The 25,567-nt window shown below is 42.3% G+C and overlaps 1 protein-coding gene across 3 annotated transcripts in view; it reads left to right on the forward strand.

The window, feature by feature from the left end:
• Window positions 1–6,501, forward strand: part of LOC129092201 (arginyl-tRNA--protein transferase 1) — a 55,970-nt gene extending 49,469 nt beyond the window's left edge. For all 3 annotated transcript variants that reach the window (XM_054600044.1, XM_054600042.1, XM_054600043.1), the window contains one exon: window positions 5,630–6,501. In XM_054600044.1, coding sequence (XP_054456019.1) covers window positions 5,630–5,808 — 179 coding nt within the window. In that variant the 3' untranslated portion in view covers window positions 5,809–6,501. The remainder of the gene's footprint in view (window positions 1–5,629) is intronic.
• Window positions 6,502–25,567: the final 19,066 nt, after the last annotated feature.

A 25,567-nucleotide genomic window follows, 5' to 3' on the forward strand; every position in this document is an offset into this window, starting at 1 on the left:
TTTGGCACACCCCAAATGAAGAACTCAGGCAAAATGGCAGTCGACAAAACAATGGGTGATGTTAAGGGGACTACGTCCACTACTTATATAAAGTCTGTGGCACTGATGCCACTTTCAGAAATAAAATGTTAACACTTGTCTCATGGAAATAATGATTCTACATTTTTGATTTCATGGCTAGCTCTTGTTGTTGGCTCAAGTGGTGGTGAAAGCGCCACACCCAGGAATAAGAGGGCATTTAAAAGACCATTAGTAGGATGGCCATTTACCACGTTGCCATAAACAGCTTAGCCATTGGTAGGTCTGATATTTCTTTGTCAATCATACCCATAATCCCAGAGTGGGCACAAATGACCAGGTGGCGGTTTTAGAGTTAGCCATTTGCACTGTGGCCTGAGTGTTTGTGTGTCTGTGGCTCTTGCGGTGCCTCCATTTCTGCGTGGACTGTTGATCTTGGACGAGTCTGGACGTTATTTAACACTGTCCGAAACCAGTGTCATTAAATTTCAGTGCTAGCTGTCTTGATGGTTAGCTCTCAGGTCTGTTGCCAAGCTGCGTGGTGCCAGACTGTAGTGGTTGTGTTAAGGGATCTGTCGTCTCCAGAAATACACCCAGTGGTCAGTCTGCAGTGTCACTGTCAGGTTAGCAGCATGGCACCCTGTTGAAGCTTGTGGCCCAGTCCTAATTGGTAGTTTATCAATGTGTGGCTACTTTGTGGCCTTAATAAAGACATGTTGCAATGTGTTTTTAAGTCCTGGGGAAGTCCTGACTTCATGTAATGGTGTAAGAATCCTATGTATCTTTAAGGCATTAACTTTTATTTAGCTTTAAATTAAAAGATTTCTGTCTAATCAAGATGCAGTCAAAACTAAGGGAGGTGAAGCAGCTTCTAGTTTTTATGCTCCCCATCTTTGTCACAAGCCTCCCGAGTACATTTAGTCTGCTAAAACTGCCAGCTTCTTTTAAATCAGGGCATAAAAAAATTGTTTCCAATAAATTTGATATATAACTTATTTATAATCTTATTCATTTGCTTGCTTTTGCTTTTTGTTTTTATTGCTTTTAAAATCCAATTTCTCTCTAATCTGTAGCTATTTATTTGTACGTTCTCACTTTGCTTGTTGTTTTCTTCACATCTCATGATTAATATATTTAATATATTTCTAAGCTGGTTTAAAGCACTTTGAATTGCCTTGTGTCTGAATAAATATCTATTGATCAAATGGCAGTGCCTTCCCTTAGCTGTTTTAATATGTTGTGATAGTGATATTTTGCACTCTGGCCTTTTTTCATCACTCTGCTTTCATGGAATAAGAGTGTCACACTTGTCTTTGTTTTGTTCTGTTGGCTTACACAAAACGTTCAACAGAATGTGTCATTCATCTGAACCACATTTAGGCTGGCTGTCAAATTCAGTTCCTGAAATTTATATCCTTAACCCTATCAACAGAGCATAAAATACCACATACGATAGCTACTGTGAGATATTTTACAAAGCTTGGTAGAGATCAGGGTTAGGATTTCAGGATTGGAGAAATATACATAGTTTCAAACAATTCATACTACAAGTCAGAGCATGTTGGTAGCTGATCAAAAGACATTTTTTAAGATGCTCTGAAGTATCTCCAACTCCTTGAAGTTTACTAGTAGATGGTTGAAGGCATGTTACTTGTTTTTCTGTCGAGCCCAAAATAACAATTACACTTACAGTACAACCTCCAGTCATGTCCATACACAGACTGATAATACAACTTGAAAAACATGAAAGTGAGAACCTCAGAACAAAAGTTATTCATCTAAAATTAAATTTTCTTTAAGAAAATTCACTTTTCAAACAGCCAGCAAAGACCTCAAATATATCCAAATCAGGCTTGTCGTAAGGCCCTTGCCTCGAACTGCAAACCTCACCCAGGGGTGAAAGAGGATCGGGGGTGCTGGGTGTGCGTTCAGATTGTGAACCCGGGTGACCAAAGTCTTAATGAGGTGTGTAAAGACAGCTAATCCAAAGTTTACACTAGTCTGTCCAAAGCAGGCTCACATTGATTACATGCTTGTTGCTGACACATCGAGGACCCTAGAGCTCTAGTAAATGTACATACAGTATGTACACACACACACACACACACACACACACACACACACACACACACACACACACACACACACACACACACACACACACACACACACACACACACACACACACACACATTCTACACAGCACATATGTGTTATCTCTCACACACTCATAATCTAGTGTTTGCTTGAGGGAGAAAGAAGTAGGGGCATTGCCCCCTCAGCAAGATAAACACTTGGAAAAATGTGTGACACAAGTAGTCACCCCCTGGACCTTGAGTGCGTCCAGCAGGCGCCGAACCAGACGCACCCAATTACGTACGGCAATAAACACACTACACTATGCATTTAGAATAATATCTGAACTGTTAAAATGGAATATTGGTCTCATACGAACACACAAATGTACTTCTCATCAAACTAACTGCATTTGAGATCAACAGTATCTGCGCTTTCAGCCATGCAAAGTGAAGCCAAAGCATTAGGTTGGGGAGACGGAGCTAACCTGACAGCACCCACCACCCATTACCCCTTCTGCCTACTTCGCTATATTTCTAGCTTTCACAGTTTACACTTTCATATCTTGTCTCACTGTCAGAGCCACTTTTCTCTGCTCTTCAGAAGGCTTTCTGCTACTTAGCCTGACTTGTGCTAATGTTCCCATTCAGAGTAGAGGGGAGATGGATATCACTCCTCTCTCAGTTTCTTGTTATAATGCAAGAGGTAGTTTTTTGTTTTTTTTTACTTCCTCTGGATTTGCTGCACTTTTACTGCTGCGGAAGAACCTATCCCTCATTTTAATAACAATAATGATGATAATATCCTTTATAATCCAGGGGAATTGTCTTTTTGCTTTCTTTACGCTGGAGGTCAAAATTCATGGTCAGCCACAGAGATTCAGGGTCAGCTGGACGGTGTGTGCCTACACGGGGGCTTGAACCTGGGTCTTATGGTCAAAGTGCAGTCTTTTTACTCACTCTACTACACCACCATTTTTGCCTCTTTCTTTTCAAATGTAAGCTCTGTTTCAGATTTGCAACATTGGGTCATAGGAAGTGGTCATAACCCGATGGCCTACCTTTGACCGGCGTCCGGTTCTAAGCAAGTGCTCTAATAGTTGGAGATGGATGGGAAGAGAGAGAGGAGCGTGGCGAGGTGTCAAGCCCCCTAGCCCCGAATCTGACCCTCTCACTCCCTCACCGACCCTCACCACTCCTCTTTCCCCCCGACCCTTGAACCCCCGACCCCGAGGAGCCGTGACCTCAGAGCGGCGTGTCACTGGACGTCCGGTGGGCCTGACGGGGACGGGGGGGACTGGTGGAGGATGGAGTGAGTGAAGAAGCAATGAAAGATGTTTATGTGAGGAGCGGATGTTTGGATTGCCTTGAGTAGGAGAGAGAAAGAGAGATGGGGGCCTCTGCTCTGTGGTACTGTTGAGGTTAATAGACCATCTTAGCTGCGTGCTGCTCTCTGTTTTGATCTGTAATATGTTCACTACTTAATATCTTCACAAGGGAACAGTGGGGCTTTAGAGCAGTGTCACATTGGAGAAAACAAATGGACCTCTGTGTAACTGTTGTGCAAGTGGGCTGTCACACTGATGAAGAACATGAGGAGGCACATAGCGCTTAGAGACACAATGCTGAGGGCAGCTTAAGTTATTAAGCTACTTTGACTTTTATCCCATCAGGAACTCATTAATTCTTCATGGACCAAAATGACGGTCATGTGGAAGTTACATAACATGTTTACGTCTCTTAAAATCTATTCCCCCCCCCCTCATGGTGAGACTTAACATACTGCTGATTTTCTTAGTTTAAAAGTTTATATCAAACATTCCTCAATTATGTGACTCAGCAGTTTTAAGAGAAGGGGGAAGACATAGTGGTTAGGGCATAACTGAGCAGGGAAATGAGGCTAATAAATAAAATATGAATCCACAGGGTAGTTTGAAAGTTTAAAAAAAAAAAGAAAATTTAAATATGAAAATGTCTTTTATGGAGATTGGGAGTGTGTGGTAGCTAAGGAGCTGCGGGGCTTTGTGTTCATAACAAGTTCTCTTCTTTCCTCTGGCCTGCTTTTCAGGTAGCTGCTTTGCTTAGTTTAACAGTTGGGATCTTCACTTACTGTCTATCTACCTACACACATTACCATTTTAATTCCATCATTTGTGATATCTAAACATTTTCTCAAAGTGCATTTTATCTGCAGCAATGATGGTTGACTCGTATTGCTTTTAACAAGTTTCTGATCCCACCCAGCCCACGAATAGTCAAGGTTCAGTCCGAGTGCCTCTTGTTTGTGGCATTACATCACAGGTTAGGATCTTTTCTCTCTGTTGTCTTGTTTGCCCAGTTTATTAGGTGATCAGGTCGGATTAAGCAGACCTGCGGCCAATCATTTTAGGAATTAGGCAGAAATATGTGCACTCTGCTCGCTCGTACCACCTGGGCGCTCAGCTGTGAGCCACATGGGTGTTGTCATGGGGAGCGGTAGTAGTGGTGCGTGGGCGGCCCTGAGCTCTAATAATACCAAATCTAACTCGCTCCTGTTTGACTGATGTGTCGCCATGGACCTGGCAAGCTAGTCCACTCCATTCCATTCCATAGCCTGGGCTGAAGTTTATTTTCATCTGCTTCCTCTTAGCTAGGCCAGACCAGGATTGCTCCAGACAGGACAGACTGATTGAATGAAGTACTGTAGAGTTTGTAAGCGGGGCGGCGTACATTTCAGAAGGCACGATATGAATTTCAAACTGGTATAAACGGCAGAATGCTTGGAGACGACGAGCTGAGGGGCTTAGCAAAGAGACAAGGGGATAGATAAAAGCATCCAAAGAGGGCAATTAGTGGGACTAGAGCAGGGATGTCAGACTGGAATGAGATACTTATGAGCTTCCAGTGAATGCAAATGAAGGACTCCTCAATTCTGACCGGAGTGGAAGATGATTAGAGCTCACGATGGATCTTGAGACCCACTTGCATTCACTTATAATGGGTTGTACTGGCTCAGTTGATACTCCCTGCCGTGCTACTACCCCCTTGCATGTCCTCTTGGCGCCAGCTGTGGGCAGCCTGGCTCAACCTCGCACTCCTGGAGGCAGCTGTTTTAGTGTCAGAGAGAGGGTCATCTAGTTTTTACCCCTTTTTTCCATCCGACTCTCCAGAGGACCATTTGTAGCTGCTGAACACGCACACTGTAGAGATTAGCGGTGTTTTCACTGGTGTGATGGGAGCTGGCAGTGTATGACACAGGACCTAATGAAATGCCGAGGTTTGTCAAGCCAGCAGGGAGCAAGGCCCCGTAAACAAGACCAACTAACTACCCTGCTCACGCACCACCGTGACTCCAGGTTTAGGGCAAAGGGGAATTAGAGCTGTGGGGGGGTGAAAAAAATGCTCTCTGCTCCACCAAAAGCTTCTCGGAACAATGGTTTATCCTTGCCAAGTCACTCAGAGGTTAACTCATAAGAATGAGGGTAAAAAAAATAAAAAAAATGCTGTGCTTGATGTGTCTACACTGCTCCTCATTATGTTCTCGTGTTTGTGTCCAGGAGATGCTCGTGTGCTGAAGGACGTGGGCAGAGCTCTGGTGCTATACAGACGGGCCGTGATGCCCTACGCAGCCTACACCCGCAAACGCAAAGGCACCAGCGACGAGACGGAGGTGCAGCAGTACGCCGACTTGGTTGGCCAGGACTGTGCCGAGAGGATCTTGCTGTACCGCTCCTAAACACACAGCGTCACACCACTGCACCTTTTTAATATGATCATGAATACACAGCCGCCAGCAACGTCTGTCTGTTTCTGTTTCTGTGTGTCTGTGTGTCTCCTCACTGTCTGTGAAAGTGCTTTCTGCTGCCGCTCCCAGTAGTCTCTACGCTCTTAGCTCTACAAAAGCTGAAACAATGCAGTAGCCACTCACTATCTATGTATGTAATCCATTCACCCGTTGGCCTCATTCATCAGTTATGTAATCGTTCACATTTATGTACATTTTATTCATCAGTTAATCCTGCAGCATCCATTCTAAGTTTAGTGCGTCTGCATCCTTTTGCAGCCCTTGCAATTTTATTTTGATGTCCTTAATTCATCACTTTGATTTTTTCTTTTTTCAACCTCAATTCTTAAGTAGTGATGTTCCTGGTGATGATGCTGCACACAGGTGACAGCTCTCCTCTGAACTGACACAGGTTTAGATGTAAGCATGTTGTCCTTTGAATGTTCGGTGATTTTGGTTGTCAGTTTCTTCCATTAAATCGCTAAACTTCACTACACTTTTTTTTTTTATCACTGGGTTTATTTAATGCAACAAACTCACTGTTTTTAATGTTTTTGTCTGTAATAAATTATGGCGTTATTTGATTTTCTTTGAATGTTGACTGTTATTTTTGCTTAAATCAAATAAATGGGTTGTATATTCCTTGATTGGATTTTGTGGCTTTCCTTTGCGTGCTAATTATTCAACACAACCCTGAATCCACCAGCAGTGGGATTTTGGGAACAATAATGCATTAAGAGTCCTCTAGCTGGCACAAAATCTCATCTCAGACAATACCTGATGACAAGTGTGTATTTTAGTGCTCTGAACCAGATCGATAGCAGTTTAGAAATCACATCCCTTGTTCATTTTTTATACCTCCTTGCCGGCAACAGCCGTGGCCGGAGGCAATATGTTCTTTTCTTTTTGTCCATCCAGTCCTCAAGAAAGGCTGAAGGTAGCTATTCTCGTTTATTTTTCTTCTCAGAGTAAGAACTCAAATCTGAACATCATACACACACTCTTTGTGACTCATTCCTACCAGGTTCTCTCAAATCTATGATGTCCATCACTGATAAAGGAACTTTGAAATAATGTAAAAGGTCTCTTATAACTCAATTCTACCTTGATAGTAATAAAACTAGGATTTATTCTGTGTAGTAAAAGTAATCAAGTTGACTGCTATTGTAGCATCCATAGTTACAGTGCAAATAGCAGCTGTTTGACCACACAGTATATACTATCATCATGCTTTGTTCCCCAAGTTGCAAATAAGCCTATCAACAGTGGAGGCAGGATATCATAAATGAATTTCTGAGGTGGTCAGCCAATTTGTGTGTGGGATAGCTCTCATTTAGCGGGTTTGGTATCCTATTCTTCTGGATGCTCACCTAGAAACACACAATCATGCAGCTAACTGAGCGAAAAGTGTAACCACAGACTGTACAATGTCAGCTTGACCCTGGACTAGACCTGAATTTGTTCTGCAGCCCTGCTCTCTCTGCCAGCCTGCCTGTTCTGCACCCAATCCCAAGCTTACAGTTGAGAGAGTCAATATCTCAAGTTTAACCTCAACCTGGGTTTAAGTGCAGCCTGTGACCTCAGGCATTAGGATGGACTAACAGGCTAATTCTCCAAGAAGGGAACACTGACACTGGCAAGTGGCCCTGTTGGATTCAGTGTTTCTCTCCCACATTAGGCATGCTTACCCTTAGACTTAATGTGCACTCACACACACTCACACACACTCACACACTCCTGGCACTGTCACGAGTAGTTAGTCTTGGTGGACGCCACACATAAGGACATGTGCCAGTGCTGTGGTGGACCTCTTTCTGTCAAAACAAGTGGCCTGGACCGGTCGGCTATTTTATAATGAGTCCATAATGCTGCAAGACACAACATGGCACAGTTTGGACATTACCCTGATATATAATTGTGTCACTGCTCATAATTCTTATTAGGTATGAGGTCTGTACTGACCAAGCACTGCTGCTTAAATACCGTTCAGCCAAAGGTCAGCATTCAGAGAATAAAGGGGGCTTGGAAGAAAGGCTTTATTTTCATGTCAGACCTGAGTCACAGAGATGGTTTAAATATCCCTATGGTTTATTTTAGGCTGTGTTGGTGCCAAATGGGTGGGGTTTGTCACACTGGAAAATAAAGAGACTGCCAAAAAGCTGGGAAAGGAGAGTATGACCCTGTAGTAAAATAATCTTAGGACATATTTTTTTTATTCTGAAGAAAATCTGTGTGCACTGAAAATTGCACACTGTAAACAAGTTAGACTATCTTAATATGTTTATTATTTGCATGTGACATGTTGTATGGGAATTGAAGCAGTTGAATGTCAGTTAAGGTAGAAGTAGTGAAAGGGAAATGCCTCTTGGACTTTAGGAGCCAAAATTTGGTCAAAATTAGTTGAAGTGCAATTAGTGAAAGCATTTGCAAATTTGGTTTCAAGCTTACGTCCCATCTGTAATTGAAATGTCAGCTAGTGAAAGTAGTGGAAGAGTAGGCCGAGATGAAAGCTGCTGAAATATCAGTCACTGTGTAAGCCATGAAAGAAATATGTTCTCTTGTGTAAAAAAAGACAGCACTTGAAAAGTTAGTGGAGATGTGAAAAATGAAAGGAAATTAAATTTCAGTTGAAGAAGTTGTTGTGCCAGAATTAGTTGAAGTGTTTACATTGTATTTAGTTGAAAGATCGCTTGCTTAGGTTAATAATTAGGCTATTGGTTAGAAGTATTTGTATCTCTATCCTGTTACACAACAAAAACTTTCCTCCTCCTCTCCTCTATCTGCTGTGGCACTCTCCACACATTTAGTGTGGCCAAGTGAAAATGCCAGGGGACCCACAGAGGAAAGAGGATGTGTCAGGGTTAAATAGTGTGGGAAGGAAAATAAACTTTTCCAAACGCCTGATCCAAACTTAAATGTGGAATCATGTCCCTCAGTTGTTGGCATAAATGTCTCTAAATGCTATGTGCTGCATTGGTGACTAATATTTGCTTTTGTGGTATTTAAGAGGGAAAAGTGTGTTTAGGAAAAGAAAAGTTATGCAGATTTTTATCTTAAAAAACAAAACAAAAAATTCCCTTACAGTAGGAAAACATATGCTGACGGAGTTGAAGCGTCATCCACAAACATCCCTTGATCACATCTACTGTATGTGAGTAACCCAGAGCTCCATGTAGCATCTGAAGGGGTGATAAAATGACGCTGTCTTCCTGTTTATGAATATGAAACTATCTGTGGGCAGTGAGCGGTTTGATCCCTCTCTTTTTGCAGTACACACAAGCTTTGTTTCATCATACCCGGGGGCAGAATGTCAACACTGCCTCTGCCCACAGTATGTAGTACGAGTGTGTGTTTTGTGTGTGTGTGTGTGTGTGTGTGTGTGTGTGTGTGTGTGTGTGTGTGTGTGTGTGTGTGTGTGTGTGTGTGTGTGTGTGTGTGTACTCTCTGTTTGCTCTTGTTCAGCGTGGGCTGCTTGTTTGCATTGGCTCCCCTCGCTTTGGACAGTGTGAATTTACAAGTCTATTTTTTTATCTCCCATGCTGTCCACCATCCCATGCCTGTGAACTAGTGTCTATATGTCGTGTGTTGTTTGTGCCATTGCAACTCCCGACGTGTATTACTGGCCCATGTTTGTACTGGCACCCGAAGCAGGCCCCCCAGACCAGCGGAAGCTACCAGGCCAGAGGAAGTGCCGGGCGCCTTTGTGAACTAGGCCCCCCTCGGATTAAGCGTAACGCACCCTAAATGCAGGCCCTTTCTCATGGGGATTAGCTAGGGGACAGGGGGGCGCCCACTCCCTCTGGGGCCCTGTCACCCAAATTCAACACACCGTCACTAGACCGCTCCCTAGCCCCCTCGCTAGGATACAGGACATGAGGGGACGCATTGTGCCCCTAGAGACAATGCTAAAGTGATTAGCCAGAGTTATTAGGGGACCATAGAAAATGCATTTTGACACGGAGCTTCAAGTCGATCCAACTCACTGAAAATATCCACAAGCATCAGGTTGTTGTGTTCATATGTTTAGTCAGTCTGATGCAGGCGTGAAAGTCAGGAGTGAACTTATTTAGCTCAGTCGATTTATTTGCAAAATAGTTTGAATTCATTGCATGTGTGATGCTACTGTCAAAGTGATGTACAGTTATAAGGAAATTAAAGGGACTTTAAAGAGAAAAGAAGCATGATGATCACTGACTGAAGTTCAGACATTTATTTTCTACTACATGACTAGATAAGAACTTCAAGCAGTTAATCAGCTGGTTTCTGTGCAATTTTAAAATGTAATTTGGAAAATTATTTTCCATTTCGGATTTCTAGTGGTGGACTGTAACTAAGTACTAAGTAACCACTGTAGTACATTTACTCTACTGTTTAAGTACTAAACATGATTACAGTGTTGTTTTGTACTTATATATAGTATATACAGTTGTAATTACAGTTACATTACATTACATTACAGTCATTTAGCAGACACTTTTATCCAAAGCGACTTACAGGAAGTGTATTCAACATAGGTATTCAAGAGAACTACTAGTCACCAGAAGTCATAAGTGCATCTCCTTTCTTAAACAAGCATCTCAAAGCATAAGCCAGAGCAAAAGTATAGTGCAGAGGCAAGTTACTACGAAAACAATAATTGCAACAGACTAATCCGAATATAGTAAGTGCTACAAACTACTACGAATAGGATAAGTGCAGTAAACAAATACAAATTCAATAAGTGCAGCGAACTGATACGAATACAGTAAGTGCAACAACTAATACGAGTGCAATAAGTGCTACGAGGAAGGCTCAGGGTAGTACTTCTTGAAGAGGTGAGTTTTCAGCCTGCGCCTAAAGATGGGCAGCGACTCTGCTGTCCTGACGTCGGTGGGGAGTTCATTCCACCACTGAGGGGCCAGGACAGAAAAAGCTGTGACCGGGTGGATCGGCCGGAGGGACCTCTGAGCGACGGGGCAACCAGTCGCCCCGAGGCAGCAGAGCGAAGTGGTCGGGCAGGGGTGTAGGGCTTGACCAAGGCCTGGAGATAGGAAGGAGCTGTTCCTTTCACTGCCCTGTAGGCTAGCACCAGAGTCTTAAACTGGATGCGAGCTCTTACAGGGAGCCAGTGTAGAGAACGGAGAAGGGAAGTTGTGTGAGAGAACTTGGGGCGATTGAACACCAGACGTGCTGCAGCTTTCTGGACAAGCTCCAGGGGTCTGATGGCCGACGCCGGGGCTCCAGCAAGTAGTGAGTTGCAGTAGTCCAGGTGGGAGATGACCAGAGCCTGGATGAGCACCTGCGCCGTCTCCTCAGTGAGGAAGGGGCGAATCCTCCTGATGTTGTAGAGGAGGAATCTGCAGGAGCGTGTGACCGATGCAATGTTTGCTGAGAACGACAGTTGGTCGTCCAGGGTCACACCCAGATTCCTCACAGTCCGAGTTGGCATCACCACGGCATCATCAATGGTGATGGACAGGTCTCGGTGCGGGCAACCCTTCCCCGGGAGGAAGAGTAGCTCGGTTTTGTCCAGGTTCAGCTTCAGGTGGTGTGTCGCCATCCACTTCGAGATGTCAGCCAAGCACGCAGCAATGCGTGCCTCCACTTGGGTGTCACCGGGAGGAAATGACAAGACCAGCTGGGTGTCATCGGCATAACAATGGTAAGAGAAGTCATGCGAGCGAATAACAGAACCCAGAGATGTTGTGTAGGATTAAGTTCAGATTAATAATTTACATAAGAACATTAAGATAGGGGTTTCCAACCTTTCTGACTTGTAACCCCCTAAAAAAGACTTGACTTGACTTGCAGAAAAGTAGTTTCTGTTTGGGAGCCCTTGTCAAGTTTCAGATGGCATATGGGTAGTAAGCATTTCCCTCTAACCCTCTCAGGTGTTTATTTTATTTTAAAATATAATTGTTTCAGGCTTAACATTAATGTTTCACGAAAAACAAACAATAAACAAACATTCTAAAAAAAGTGAATACAAAAATTGTTATTTCTTCTTTTCAACCCCATTAATCATCTCATGACCCCACCAATTTATCTTGTGACCATTTGAAGGCCTGAGCCCTACATTGGGACCCATTGGACTAAACTAACTCTGTAAAAAGTATTAAAACTCCACCCCGACGAGCTACTGCAGTATACCACTACATATACATTAATGCATCAGTATTAACATTCTAATAATTCCAGTACTTTCACTTTCCTTACTTAAAGTACATTTTCCTAATAATATGTCAGTATTTTTACTCAAGTAGGATTTTAAATGCAGGACCTTTGCTTGTAAAAGAGTATTTGTACTTTTTGGTATTGGTACTTTTACTTAAGGTTAAACTATAACCAAAAACAAGCTTTGTAGAACAAAAGCTGCAGGGTAATTCATCATTATCAATTCATTGTGTGACTATAAAGGTGAACCAGGGTGCACAGGCATGAGAAGAGAGCCCCTCTGGTCTTAAAGTGCTGCTGTGTCGGCATGGGGACACAGACAATGACTGCAGGGAGATAAATGTTGTCTTCATATAAAACCCCCTCTATGGTGTTAATGCTTCCCTCCCTACAGGTCTTCACCACATTAATGTCTCTCTTCTGTTTACCCCTTCATTGTCTTCTCTCCTGCTCCTTTGGCACAGGCTTGTGCATCTCTTTTCTCTGGGAGGCAGTCATACATATTCCCACTGGCATTAGAATACTAATGTGTCAGGGTGAATAGAGTAGAGCTTTCGGGCGGTTGTGGGAGTCGACCCACCTCTCAATATGTGCGCTGTCTCTACTGGGGAATCTAAATCTTCTTTTGATTGCTCTCTCCCTGCTGCTTCTAGGCCTCAATCTAATTTAACTCCGCAACGGAAACTTTCCTCTCCCTGTCGCTTGCCGCCTGTCCCCTCCAGTTTGGGCTGGATATGGGAAACTTATTTTCCAGGAGTTTGGAACAGGTAGAGGTGAAAGTCACAACCAAGACCAACCGCCTCCTAAACTTCTCTGTATTCTATTCCTAGCAAATGAAAGCAAGCGCAGCCAATATTTGCGGAGCTCTAAATCTTTACTTTTTGAATGCTGCTGTTGTTGCTCCTTTGGGGGGAGTGCTTGGCATCGTCACGGCAACCTGCTGGGTCTGAGGGGGAGCTGGCCCTCGGAGGAGAACAGAAAAATATCTGTATAATTAAGATTATAAAGTGCTGATATTTATGGCCTACGCAGGCTACATAACTCCAGCCTGGAGAATGAAGTTGTAGCAGAGAATCTGATTCCTTTTGACACTGTTTTCCTTCACTGTTTCTTTTATGGAATTTTTCTTGATGGAGGTGTTGTAGCAGACAGTATGTCTATGAAAGTCTATGAAATATCTATTATTACCTTAAAAGCAAGAAGACTATAAGCTATATTCATTTCCTGCACAGCATCTCACTTTCCTCCTTTACTCACACCTCGTTTTATGTTTTAAATACAGTTGGCCCTAAAATCTAACCAATAAAGAAAACAATATTTAGCCCTAATAGCCTATAATATCTTAACAAGCTATTTTTCCAGCAGTAACAATTTCTTTTTATGATTAGATTTAAACTAAGTACTTACAGGGGAGGTTCTTAATTGTCCAAGTGGCTAAAAAGGGGTTTGTTACACTATGTCCTTACAAATAGTTCATGGATTTATACCCACAGCATGGTTGACCCATGCACTAATATTTTCATAAAGTTATATTGACGTGAACAGCCTATAAACCTATACAAATATATAAATCACTGGCATATCATTTTCAGAACTATATGTCCTACCCCCATAGTTTTATACAGCTGTACAGCATCACCTCCCCCCTTTTTCTCCCACTGTCCCCGCAGTTAGAGAATCCTCTACACATGAGCAGCCATTCCTGATTAGCCACACATTTGAGAAATGCCAGAAATGTTTCATGCGCTTTGTCTCAGGAGAACTCAGATGTCCATGCAGAACTGATAAAGGCTACGGGTCCGGGAGCTAAGGGTTTCAGAGCAAAGGCGCTGTGTGCCATGGGGCCACTATTTGGTTTAGAGGATGAACCCCCTTCTGCTCCTCTTGATGTTGCCAGGAATCATGTTTTGAAATGATTGAGACATCATTAAAGACCAGACCACCTGAACTCCAGGCTCCCGACAGCCCATGAGACCATTAAGCCATTTGCTGAAGCACTTAACTGAACAAATATTTTTATTTCTGGCAAAAAGCGGGCACAGGCCGTCAAACTGCCTGGCTCAGGGAGGAGCAGTGGGAGAGGTTGTGGCTGCTGGTGGAGCTGCCTTGTGTGGATGGATGAGGAAAGGGGGGTGGATGGGGTAGTGGAGCACAATGTAAAAAGGTGTGGCAGCATTTTTCATGGACTGCAAATACAGTGTGATGACCATCTTTATGATTGTATTTAGTATGTGTGATCATAGCTGCCAAAGTTAGGATTTAAATACAATGCACTACAATATGACCCCACCATTGTGCGTAGTAAGTATGTGTACTCCGGAGAATGATGAAATCACCCAAATCCATTTAAAATGTCTAGTACTGAGAGTTCAGGTAACAGCCAATACATCAATTTAAACCACAATTGTATTAAATACTTTGCTTGTTGTGGTTTGCTTGGACAGTGTGCGCAGAGAGAGAATTCTTGTCTGGGTTTTGACTTTGCGGTTGCTACATGGCGCCCGTAAAATTGAACCAAATAAGGGCTGTGGTCAGAAATCATGCTCACTGCAAAAGCAGGAGCCTCTGAGCCATAAGAAGATAGAAGGAAAGATTTACTGATCCCAGAAATCTTCTGTAGCATGCAGCCTGGCCGGCTCTCATTCAGCCGCTGTGGCCCCTGGATCGGGGCCCATCGGTGGCTTGCAAAGCCCCACAGGACTACAAAGTGCTCCAGCCTGCTGGGGTTGTTGAATGTGCGTGAGTGTGCAGGCTTAAAGTGCTCTTTGCAGGTTTAATGCAGACTTTGCTGATGCATGAACAGGGATGCACTGACTATTCCTTCATACCAGCACTCATCCAAGTAAAAAACAGCTACATTAAGTAGAAATATCTCACGACTCATTTCTTTGACATTGTTCTACCAACTTAGGTGTTCATGTTCAACTCTGGGTCACTGCTTTTAAAAGACAGCTTGGGCCAAAGTCCCTTTCAACAGTGATTCAAAAGACGCTTGCTCGGGTCGGCATATGAGGCCTCAACAAAGAAAGTTGTTGGCAGAGGGTATTTCTCAGAAAATATTCCCTACGCTGGTTAGCAAGCCGCAAATCCCTGCTTTGGCCAGAGGTCTTTGCTGAATGTGCAAGAAAAAAAATTGGGGGTAGCAGATGAGAAAAAGGGAAGAAAACAGTGGGCTGCCACACAAATTAAACGCAGATTCTGTATGTATGATTTTTATGTCAAAAATGAAAGAAAAGGAGAAAATGAAAAATGGAGAGAAATAAACATCATCGGGCTGGCTGGGCCTCTTGTTTCATTTGGCGAATTGAGGCTCAGTACCATTACAGCCCAGTCATTACCCAGGAATCCAGGGTAAGGGAAAAGAAAACCAGGCCTTTCCTTCCTCTTTTCCTTCTTCTCTTTCACTCGCTTTCTCTCACCCTCTACATCCTATACTTCTTTTTGCTCTTATTCTGTTTCTCATCTGCCCCTTTCCTTGTCGTCATACTCCTCTCTCTCTGGTTTGTTCCCACTATCTGTCCTCTGTTTGTTCCCCATTTTCAAGACAGTTCTATTTCACTTACTAGTCCCTAAAATACCCCAAGATGCTGCATAGAGGGACTATTTAAGCTTGTTTAGGGTCTCTAGAATAAGTCTACTGTTGGTGTAAACTTAGATTAAGAAAGATTCTCAAGTACGCCACTTTGGAAAAGCACAAGATAATTTGGGGTTAGTGTTTATGAAGCACTCTGGCGGCCAATACTGTAATATGAAGAATAATATAACAAAAACCTGATTTGCAGGGCTGCGGGAAAGGAAAGGAAATGTTTTGGGCTCTGGTCACGTTATTAGTATTATTCTTCATGAAATGGGCTCCATTCTGGTGGGAATGAGGAGCCTCAGTGTGAGCCCACGTCGGTCTGTGGCCTCTGGGTTTTACTGCTCAGTAAACAGAGCAGGGAAGAAGATGGTCTACGCCACACATGTAGAAAACCCAAGAAACTTCAGCTCTTGAATCAAAAACGTCTGTGCAGGAAAGCTCTTGAAGCCTGGTGCCAGCCTTACCAAACAGGATACAGCAGCTTGAAGTGAGGGGGGAGGAGAGGAGCGTCAAGGTGGGGAACAAAAATTGAGTAGTCGGTGAAAGAAAATGGATCTTTTGTGCGCCCAAGACTTTAAAATTTGCAGCCGTATGCAAATCAGAGTTAAGATTTTGTGTCTCCTTTTTTTCCCAATCCAAAAATGTATTATGCTAAAAATAATTGGTGTCATTGGATACAGAGACAGATGGAGTGAGATACGGAGAAACAAAGACAGAAACAGTCATGCATGTCCATTGCTTTATCCCTGGTCACCACACTGGAACCAGGTTGTCGTCTTTGTGGAAATTACCATCACAAACAAGTCACTGAAACTCATTCTCATTCGCAATGAAAGACATATTCTCTTTTTAAGATAACACCCAAAGTACCTCTTCAAAAATGTTCTTTCAGTGTTTTTTCCGCTGCTTTAACCTGTGTGTGTGTTTGTGAGTGTGTGTGTGTGTGTGTGTGTGTGTGTGTGTGTGTGTGTGTGTGTGTGTGTGTGTGTGTGTGTGTGTGTGTGTGTGTGTGTGTGTGTGTGTGTGTGTGTGTGTGTCAGAGGCTGCACCTTCAGATTATGTCATCTTCTGACAGAAAGCCTCCTCTCATCCTTCCCATTTTTTCCCTCTTAATTCTCGTTTGGTTCTTTAAAGCAGCTGGCTTTAGATAGGGTGTGCTGAGTTCCTGGACTGCTAAGGCCTCTTCCATCACGCTGATGTGTGTCTTGGGACCGGACCGGGCCTCTGCTAGATGGGATACTCACCCCCGGCCCTCAATGAAGGGGTGAGATATGGGGCTGCGTTCAGGTACCTGCTTGGGGTTGGGTGGAAACCTGGACACATGGAGAGACAGAAAACATTTCTAGTAACTGTATCCTTTTGGGAACAAGCAAAAGATTTAAATATCAGCAGTCCACAAGCCAATGGGTGACGTCACGATGACTACGTCCACTTCTCATATACAGTCTATTGTCTGAGTTTGTGGCAATGAAGAAAAAAAACCAGACAAACAAAAACTATCAAAACAAAATCAAATCCACTCCTCTACAGTAAAATACACTGCCAGTGAGAGAAGATATTTTGTCACTAATTATTCATGGATTAATGGCAGATTTATTGAATTATTTCACCACTATATCTGGCAGGACTATAGTTGGAAACAAGTGCTGTGTGTGTTTGTGTCTTTCCTCTTAAGGAAATTCATAGCTTACAACTGCACATTTGTGATTTTTTATTTTTGTTAGTATGTCATAGTATAGTATGTTGAAAAAAAGCATAATAAAGTCATAGTATAATATGTTGAAAAAGTCTTAAAAAAGTCATAGAAAAGTGACTTTTCTATGACTTAGTATATTCTGCGAAAAAAGTCATGTTATAGATTTTTAAGAGAAAGTGATAGGGACGTACCTCGAAAAAGCCTGTGTTCGAATCCCGATATGTGAGAGGTTGTTCAACTGTTAAATTATGTCAAAAATTATCTCAAGATGTGTTTGCCAAAATTCTCAAATATTGTCAAATAATTTCAAAGAAAGTCATAAAAAGTATAGTATGTTGAAAAACTTCATAGTATAGTACGACTAAAAAGGTCATTTTATAGTATGTTAAAAAGATGTTGAAAAAGTCAGAAAGGAGTCAAAGTGTAGTATGTCGAAAAAAGTCATAATAAAGTCATAGTATAGTATGCCGAAAAAAAGTCATAGTATATTATGTCAAAAAATCATAATAAAGTCATAGTATAGCATGTGGAAAAAGTGACGTTATAATTTGTTAAGAAAAAGTGACAATGAATAACCTCAAAAAAGTTTCATAATACATGAATACCCCATGGTCTAATGGTTAGGAAATCTGTCTCTCACCCAGGCAGCCGTGTTCGAATCCTGATATGTGACTCGTTATTCAATACAAAAGTATGTCAAAAAATGTCTTAGCCAAAAAACTCCCCAAAAAATTATTTCGTTAAAAAAGTCAAAGTATGCCAAAAATGGTAATAAAAGTCATAGTATAGTATGTCGTAAAAAGTGATAGCATAATATGTATAAAAAAGTGATAGTAGAGTATGTCGAAAAAAGTGATAGTATAATAACATAGAGACTTCATTAGAGTGAAACAATATTTTATTACACATTCATGATGTAATGAATAGTGAGGAGTCCTAGGCGGTTGGAGTCCATTGTGATGAAGTATATTAAAAGGATTTAATGATGCTTCGGATAGATCAGGAATATTCCCCCAGGAGGTGAGACACTGGTGGTGGTGGTGATGATGAACAGAATTGCTGAAGATCCAATGATGGGTGAGTAGCAGGGCTTCGCCCTGGATGGAGGGTTGCATCCATTCAAACTGCAATGACAGCTGAGAGTAGAAGAGAGGAGAGCAATTTTAAAATTTGGCAGCAACTCTGTGATTGGCTTATATGACATAAAATAATATGGTTGCTAAATGTAAAAGAGAAGCCCCACAATCATCTGAAAGAGTAGAAGCCACAGAGACAGAGATTAAACAATGATATTCCCGGGAAGTGTAAATCACACTGAATGATCCAATTACAGACAATATCCTTAAAAACTTTTCAAGAGGTTTATAACAAAGCTAAAGAGGCCAATGAATTTCAATTTACCTTATATATTCTATATATTCATTAACATCACATTTTGCAGTTGATCTGTATAACGATTTTCTTCTTCCCAGATGTCATCCGTTGAGGCTGCATATCTAAAACTGTGTGACACATGAAAGCACTTGTCTTATGCAAAAAAAATGATTGCTAAAGAAAAAAGGAAAACACTGACACTGGAAGATGTATTACAGACTAATGTATTCTAGTGAACAAAATCCTGTTCTATATACTTCTGCATTGTAGGTGGCAGTGTGCACCATAAATTTGGCATTGCAATCTGGCAAAAATCGCTAAGAGAAGATGACACTGGAAAGTGTAGAATTGCATTATTCATTCATTCATTCAGGAATAATTGACAAAGATATGCAGGATTCCGACAAAACTGGGGATTCTTTCATAGTTCCCACACACCCTGGAAACACCAGTCCACCTGCAACATACCAGGCCTATAGAAGAAATACAAACAGAAATGCTGCGAGTGAATTGCCTCAAGAAAAATACATCCAGACACCACTTGTTAACAACTATGTTCCTGCCAGATACAGTGGTGGCATAATTCAATCAATCAGTCATTAATCTATAAATATTCAGGCACGATCTTGGTGCTTGAGGGGTATAGGATCTTATTAGAGAGGAGTGGAAACCCCCCCCCCCCCCAACTAATCTTAATCTCCTGATTTGTGTTTTTCGAAAAATGCCATTTAAGTGTCAGCAAGTTAAGAAAATTGTGAAAAATGGGGCAATTATTCACTTTGGTGACTATGAAGGGAAAGAATATGTAATAATCCGTGTCCACTTTCACTTTTTATGAGCCCTAAAACCATACAGTTGTGTATATTTGCACGTCATGAAAGCTTGATACAGACAAAAGAGTGAAAAGGCATAGTGGTGGCCTGAAAAAATGTGTTTATAAAAATAACACCATTTCAACAATTTCCTAAGGCTAGCTAACTTAAAGACGTTGTACGAAGTGATATCAATATTCCAACATGATCTCACTACAAATAATCGTTACGTTAGCTGACCTAAAATAGATATTGTCTTATGTCCTCCGTCTGAGGTTGGAGGGTTTGGACATTGTTAATGAAAGGTTTCCTGCTGACTGGCTTTATAAGCAGATAGCAAACCAACTTTAAGGTGCATATAGCCACCTACTGTATCGGATTATTATAGAACTATGGTATTATATTATCTGAATACTGATTGTAAAGAAAGAAAGAAAGAAAGAAAGAAAGAAAGAAAGAAAGAAAGAAAGAAAGAAAGAAAGAAAGAAACGGAAAAGGACACCCTGACGCCTCCATACCTGTATTATATAACCTGACAATCTCCTTCTGATTTCCTTAAAGTCCTGTCCTCGGCCCTGTAATGACTTTAAATTCCACTTCTGCCCCTGTCTCGTGTACTATATTTCTTAGTTGACCATAGTCGTGTTATGATTTATTTATCTGCGGTAACAATATCTTCCTTTACTAACCTGAACTGACTTTTATATATTAGAATTTTAGATCTGCTTAAAGCATTCTAAAGTCACTCTTGGTGTCTTGATAAAAAAAAGTTAGTTTTTTCCCAAAAAAGTTAATTTTGCTTTTCCAAGCATGGATTTCTTCATATTTATCAGATAGTTTACAATGTGTGTACGTCTGTAAAGCATCGTCCAGTGACATGAAATGCACAATGGGTGTTCCACATGGGTCAGTGTTAGGTCCCGTAATAATCAATCAACAGTGTCATGATATAGAACTGCAAATGTATGCAGATGACACTGTTTTATACACACATGTAAAAACAGATGAGTAGGCAGCTCCCAAGCTAACCATTGTGTTGTAAATGATCACACTGGCTTGATTAATCACTTCCATCTAAATATTAACAAGACAAAAGGTGTGTTTTTCTCTGAAATATGGTACAATCTCCTAATTCTGATATTTTCATCAAAGTTGAAAGGTTTGATATAGTTACTGATTTAGAATATCTTTACGTAATACTGGATCCAAATTTGAACTTCAAGAAACATGTAATTAAAAAATGGTTAAAACCATAAAGTACAACTCGGTAACAATAGGATATGAATGTATGAAATAATTGATGGGAATTAATCTTTCCTTGAGTCATTCCTAAAAATAACAACATTTTTTCATGAATCTTGTGTTGGTTAACAAGAACTGAAAAGTATTAAAACACATCAGAGCCAAGTTGGTACCAAACACTAAATATCCTGTAATGGGTATGACACAGGGATGTGATTTAAGCCTCTTACCAGGAGAAGGATGGCAAAAGTTAGCAAAAGGGAGGGGGAGTTATGACAAGAGAAGGGGAGAAAATATGAGCATTTTGAAGAGTTTCAGTACAAACATCCAGGGCCTTCTGAATAACTGGGGCTGAAAAGTATAAAAACACATCAGAGCCTGGTTCCAAACACTAGATATCCTGTGATCTGATGTAGGACATAGGGCTGTGCTCCTAGCCTCCTGCAAGGAGCATCTGTGTCATTGTGCCAGGGGGGAGGGTGGCATAAGTGTCAGTCTTTTCACACCACCCACCCTCCCTTGTTGGTAGATTTAGCATGGTGCTTTCTTTCTTTTTAAAGAGTCTGGAGGGGCAGAGGAAAAGACAGAAAGAGACCCTGGTCAAGACTGGACGAGGTGGAGTCACTGGGCACTGTGCCCACTCGCTCTCCTCTCCTCCTCCCCCACTGACATGGGGCAAAAGTGTGAGGCTGAAGCTTTTGTCGGCCATATTTGTGAGTGGCAGTCCCAGACCGAATGATTTGTAATGTATGCGTGCGTGTGTGTGTGTGTGTGTGTGTGTGTGTGTGTTTGTGTGTGTGTTTGGGGGAGGGGGTCCCTCTGACTGACAAGCCCTGTCAGTCAGAGGGGCTGACAGACAGGCGGGCTGTGGGAAGGGGTGACAGAGGCCATCCGAGGCCTTCATGGGCTAACTTGGGGGCCTTTATGGGTTTATCAAACCGCTGAACCCCCATCACCCAATACACAGGAAACGCTCTGTCAGATGAATGGAGAGATCATGTCAATGTGGAGGATGGGGCATGGGACAAGAGGCTGGGTGGGTATGAGTCATGTGGAGGGGGGAGGATGAGCAAGGGGGATTTTGGGTGAACTTGTTAGATGAGGGTGGTGGTTCTTAGAGGAGGATTTAGCTGATTGCTCTCTCATTTTAACATCATAAATGGAGAAATTCATGCAATTTAAAAGCTTAAAAGAATTGTTTTGTGTTCTTGCCAATAATTAGATGAGCATGACGTTTAGAACAAAAACTGGAAACAGAGGAAGACAGCTAGCCTTGTTCTGTCCAAGGGGTAACAAAATCCTCTCATCTCGGCAAGAAAGAAAAAGAAAGAAAAATAAGTATATTTTACAACATGTCAAATTATTCTTTTAAACTACTCTTGTAAATTAAATGTCATAAAAATGTCCCTTCTCCTGAGACCATTGCGTAGCCTTCATGCTGCAGTCTGTCAGATACTGAGCTTGAGGCTAACTGTGTGAGTCGATGCTGATCCCCTTAAAACAGTCTTTTGTCGTTTCTCTGCCTCAGCCCGGCAGTTAAGTACACTATTGGTAAACAGATCATGTAGCATTGCAGCAGCGAAGCGAGCAGTCGCAGACAGTTCAGCCTGATGATAGAGAAGGATGGCTAAAGTTACCAAGAGGGAGGGGGAGGTATGACAAGAGAAGGGGAGAGAATAAGAGCATTTTGAGGAGTTTCCGTATGCGATACAAACATTACATGCAACATCCAGTGTGGGGCCTATGCTTGTCACAATAAAATATATTCAATATCGGACAAACTAATCTGTGTGTGCCTTTTTAGTTCATCCCTCCAAAGATCTATATACCTACTTTTACATAAACTCCTTTTTTTCAACCTTCCATATGGAAGTTAAACACAAAGCATATCTCACCAAGAGACAGATATGTGAAAGAATAACATAAGAGGTGGAGCCGAACATCAATCTACCGTTCAAAGCGTGTGGAACTGAACACATTTATATGAATGTGACCTGTGACCTCTATAACTGAGTTTAATGGCGGTGAAAGTGAACCGCCTGCCTCTCTCTCTCTCTCTCTTTCTCTGTGTCTGAGTTGGTTTGGTTCTAGCTGGGCTGTCTGGATTTAAGGCCAGGGCCCCCGTACTCTGCGTCTGTGTGTCTAGGTTCGGGTGTCCTCCTCTATCCAGGCTGGGCTTATTTATGACCTGAGCCAAGCCTGGTCCAACAACCATAGACAGAGAGGAGAGGAGGGAATGATCACTGCATAACCCCAGAGCATACCGCACACAAGACCTGACTGACACACATTTGCACAAAACACACACACACTACAGATAAGAGAGGGAAATATCTCCCATGATCTCATATCAGAAACTTTGAGTGCTAGGCTTTAGAGTGGGCCACTTTGTTCTCACCCCTTTCTCGCTCGCTGTGTTTTTCTTTGTCCAGTTATCACCTTAGGCATCTATTTCAGGGTCATAGCCCAGGATTTACCCTTAATAATGCAATTTTAAAAAATAATTTCTCTTAGCCCTGACTGACTGCAAACACATTTTATTTACAGTCACACGTGATGAAATAGTGCGAGAAACTATTTTGTCCTCTGGTTGGGGCCAAAGTCCAACACGGTGATACAGATTCAGTGTTAATCAAGAAAATATCAGCAGGTCCGACTGCAGGGAGAATCAATTCTGTGACACCCCACATTGCTTCCATTTTCTGCTCCATTTCAGATGACCTTTGAGACCTTTAGATGGAACATTTTCAACCTTAGTGCTTTATGTTATGAGAGCAGATATACTGTAGAGGCTGATGGTGAACAGATATTCTCAGATGGAATTGGGTTTCATGCTGATATATATCAAAGTCCTGCTTCTTTTCTTACCTTTACGGTTCTGGAGACTCTCTATAGTCAGTTTGGATTAGAGAGAGATACAGCTCAAAAACTTCATCCAGGTGAAGACCCCCGCTAGGCTTATGCATTCTTTGTTTCATCCCTCCCAGCTGTTTTTTCACCCTTTCCCCAATATGTAAAAGCTCGGCCCTATCTTACATCACTGCTCAGTAATCTCTGTGGCTGTGGGCTATACATCATGTGGTTGGACAGAGAACCAGGGGCACCAAAACATCTCAGCAAACAACCGTGGCTGTTGCTGCTATCTTTCTGTTGTGGACATGTAAAAGAAAAAGGACAGGTAAGAGAGTGCTTCACTGCACTTCTCTGTTTTTTTGGGGGGGTCAAATTCGCCCTTCCTTTTTTGTGGTTAAATACCGCAGAAAATTGGACTGCCTGGCAAAGCAGAGGTGGATGTTTTCCCCGAAGCAGAGCGCGGATGGAGCACATTCCAGGGGAAAACTGTGTAAATCCCTCCATTGATTTGGTGCGAAACCCTCCTGACCTCTGGAATACATTAGCAGATTAGCCATGGAGGCCATGTGCACACAGCTCTCTTAGCTCAGCCGCCAGCCTATTCAGACTCCACGCCAGCAGCAGTCTGCCGATGGCCCCCCAAACACAGAGCCCGGATACCAGGGGCAGATGGGCCCGCAACCGCGCTCTCATACTCTCAAAGCCCAATTACATCTCTGTGTATATGTACTTAATGTGTATTCACTTGGAGTTATGTGCACGGTGTTTACTTCATAAATGTCTTGGAGTGGTGCAGTAAGCTGTTAGCACAACTATTGAATTTGAAGTGGAAAGGTTTTAAGCTTTCTTTATCAACTTCAGATACTCGTTAAGCCTCACTTTCTAGTGTCAGACTCCCTTTTTTATAGATTAATAAATTGATTGCTGCTGCATTGCATCTCAAAGTCTGACTCAAACACAAAAAGACACGATTTCATGAAATATTACAGTAGGATGTCTTATTACAACTGTAGCTACATGTCTTAATGACTGCATTGTGCCGTGTGTGTGTGTGTGTGAGTGTGTGTGTGTGTGTGTGTGTGTGTGTGTGTGTGTGTGTGTGTGTGTGTGTGTGTGTGTGTGTGTGTGTGTGTGTGTGTTTGGGGTGGGAGGTCTGGGGTTGGTTTTGAGGCTTTCTTTGGTGGAGCCTCATAGCTTGCAATAGAGAATGGGGCCAATTCTTCATCCCATCCAGTATAAGAGTGTGTTTCTGTGTTTGAAGTTGGGACCTACATATTCAGGTAGGAGAGATTATGTTTTAAAAACAGATTTATAGGACCCTAAAAGATGAAAACCTCCAACTAAGGCTATAAATCAATGAGCATTGGGAGAATTTCTAATTCTGCCCTGTTGTCCTGAACAGTATATTGGTATTATTAACTTTTACCAGACCCCGTCTGGTCGCCAGCTTTCCCATTGTATTGCAACCTTTGGACATGTGCTTTTCATAACATTGTAAGCTCATATAAAAGCTAACAGAGTGTTAATGGATTGAGCAAGTGGCCATTGACCTGGTATTGTGCATGTGTGTGTTTGGATGCGTGCATCTTGTTTGGGGTGAGGGGTGGTGCTCTGGGTCAGGGGAACAGGCATCATGGTCACAGGCCACAAGGCCCACCAGGACCCCTGTGCCCCCCCTCAGTGGGGACACATGGCCCGGCGCCCCTTGACAGACACCCACACCATAGGCAGGCAGTCCACCCACCAGCCAAGCAGCCTGACGCCCAGATGGTGGCTCCATCATCTAGCGTGAGGCAGAAGAAAATGAAATAAATTCATCTGTCATCAGTGTGTTCTCTGTTTGTTTTCTCTGAAGACTGAGTGATACCCTGACCTCTGTGAATAATAAATATATGGCCCATTCTACTGTACTCTACTCGTCTCTACTTTACTGCCCTCCTTATTCAAACCACCCTGGAACTATTCTTACCTCACAACTGTACTGTACTTTATATTACTCTG

Source organism: Anoplopoma fimbria, chromosome 6, assembly GCF_027596085.1.
Source record: "Anoplopoma fimbria isolate UVic2021 breed Golden Eagle Sablefish chromosome 6, Afim_UVic_2022, whole genome shotgun sequence".
Classification (NCBI taxonomy): domain Eukaryota; kingdom Metazoa; phylum Chordata; class Actinopteri; order Perciformes; family Anoplopomatidae; genus Anoplopoma; species Anoplopoma fimbria.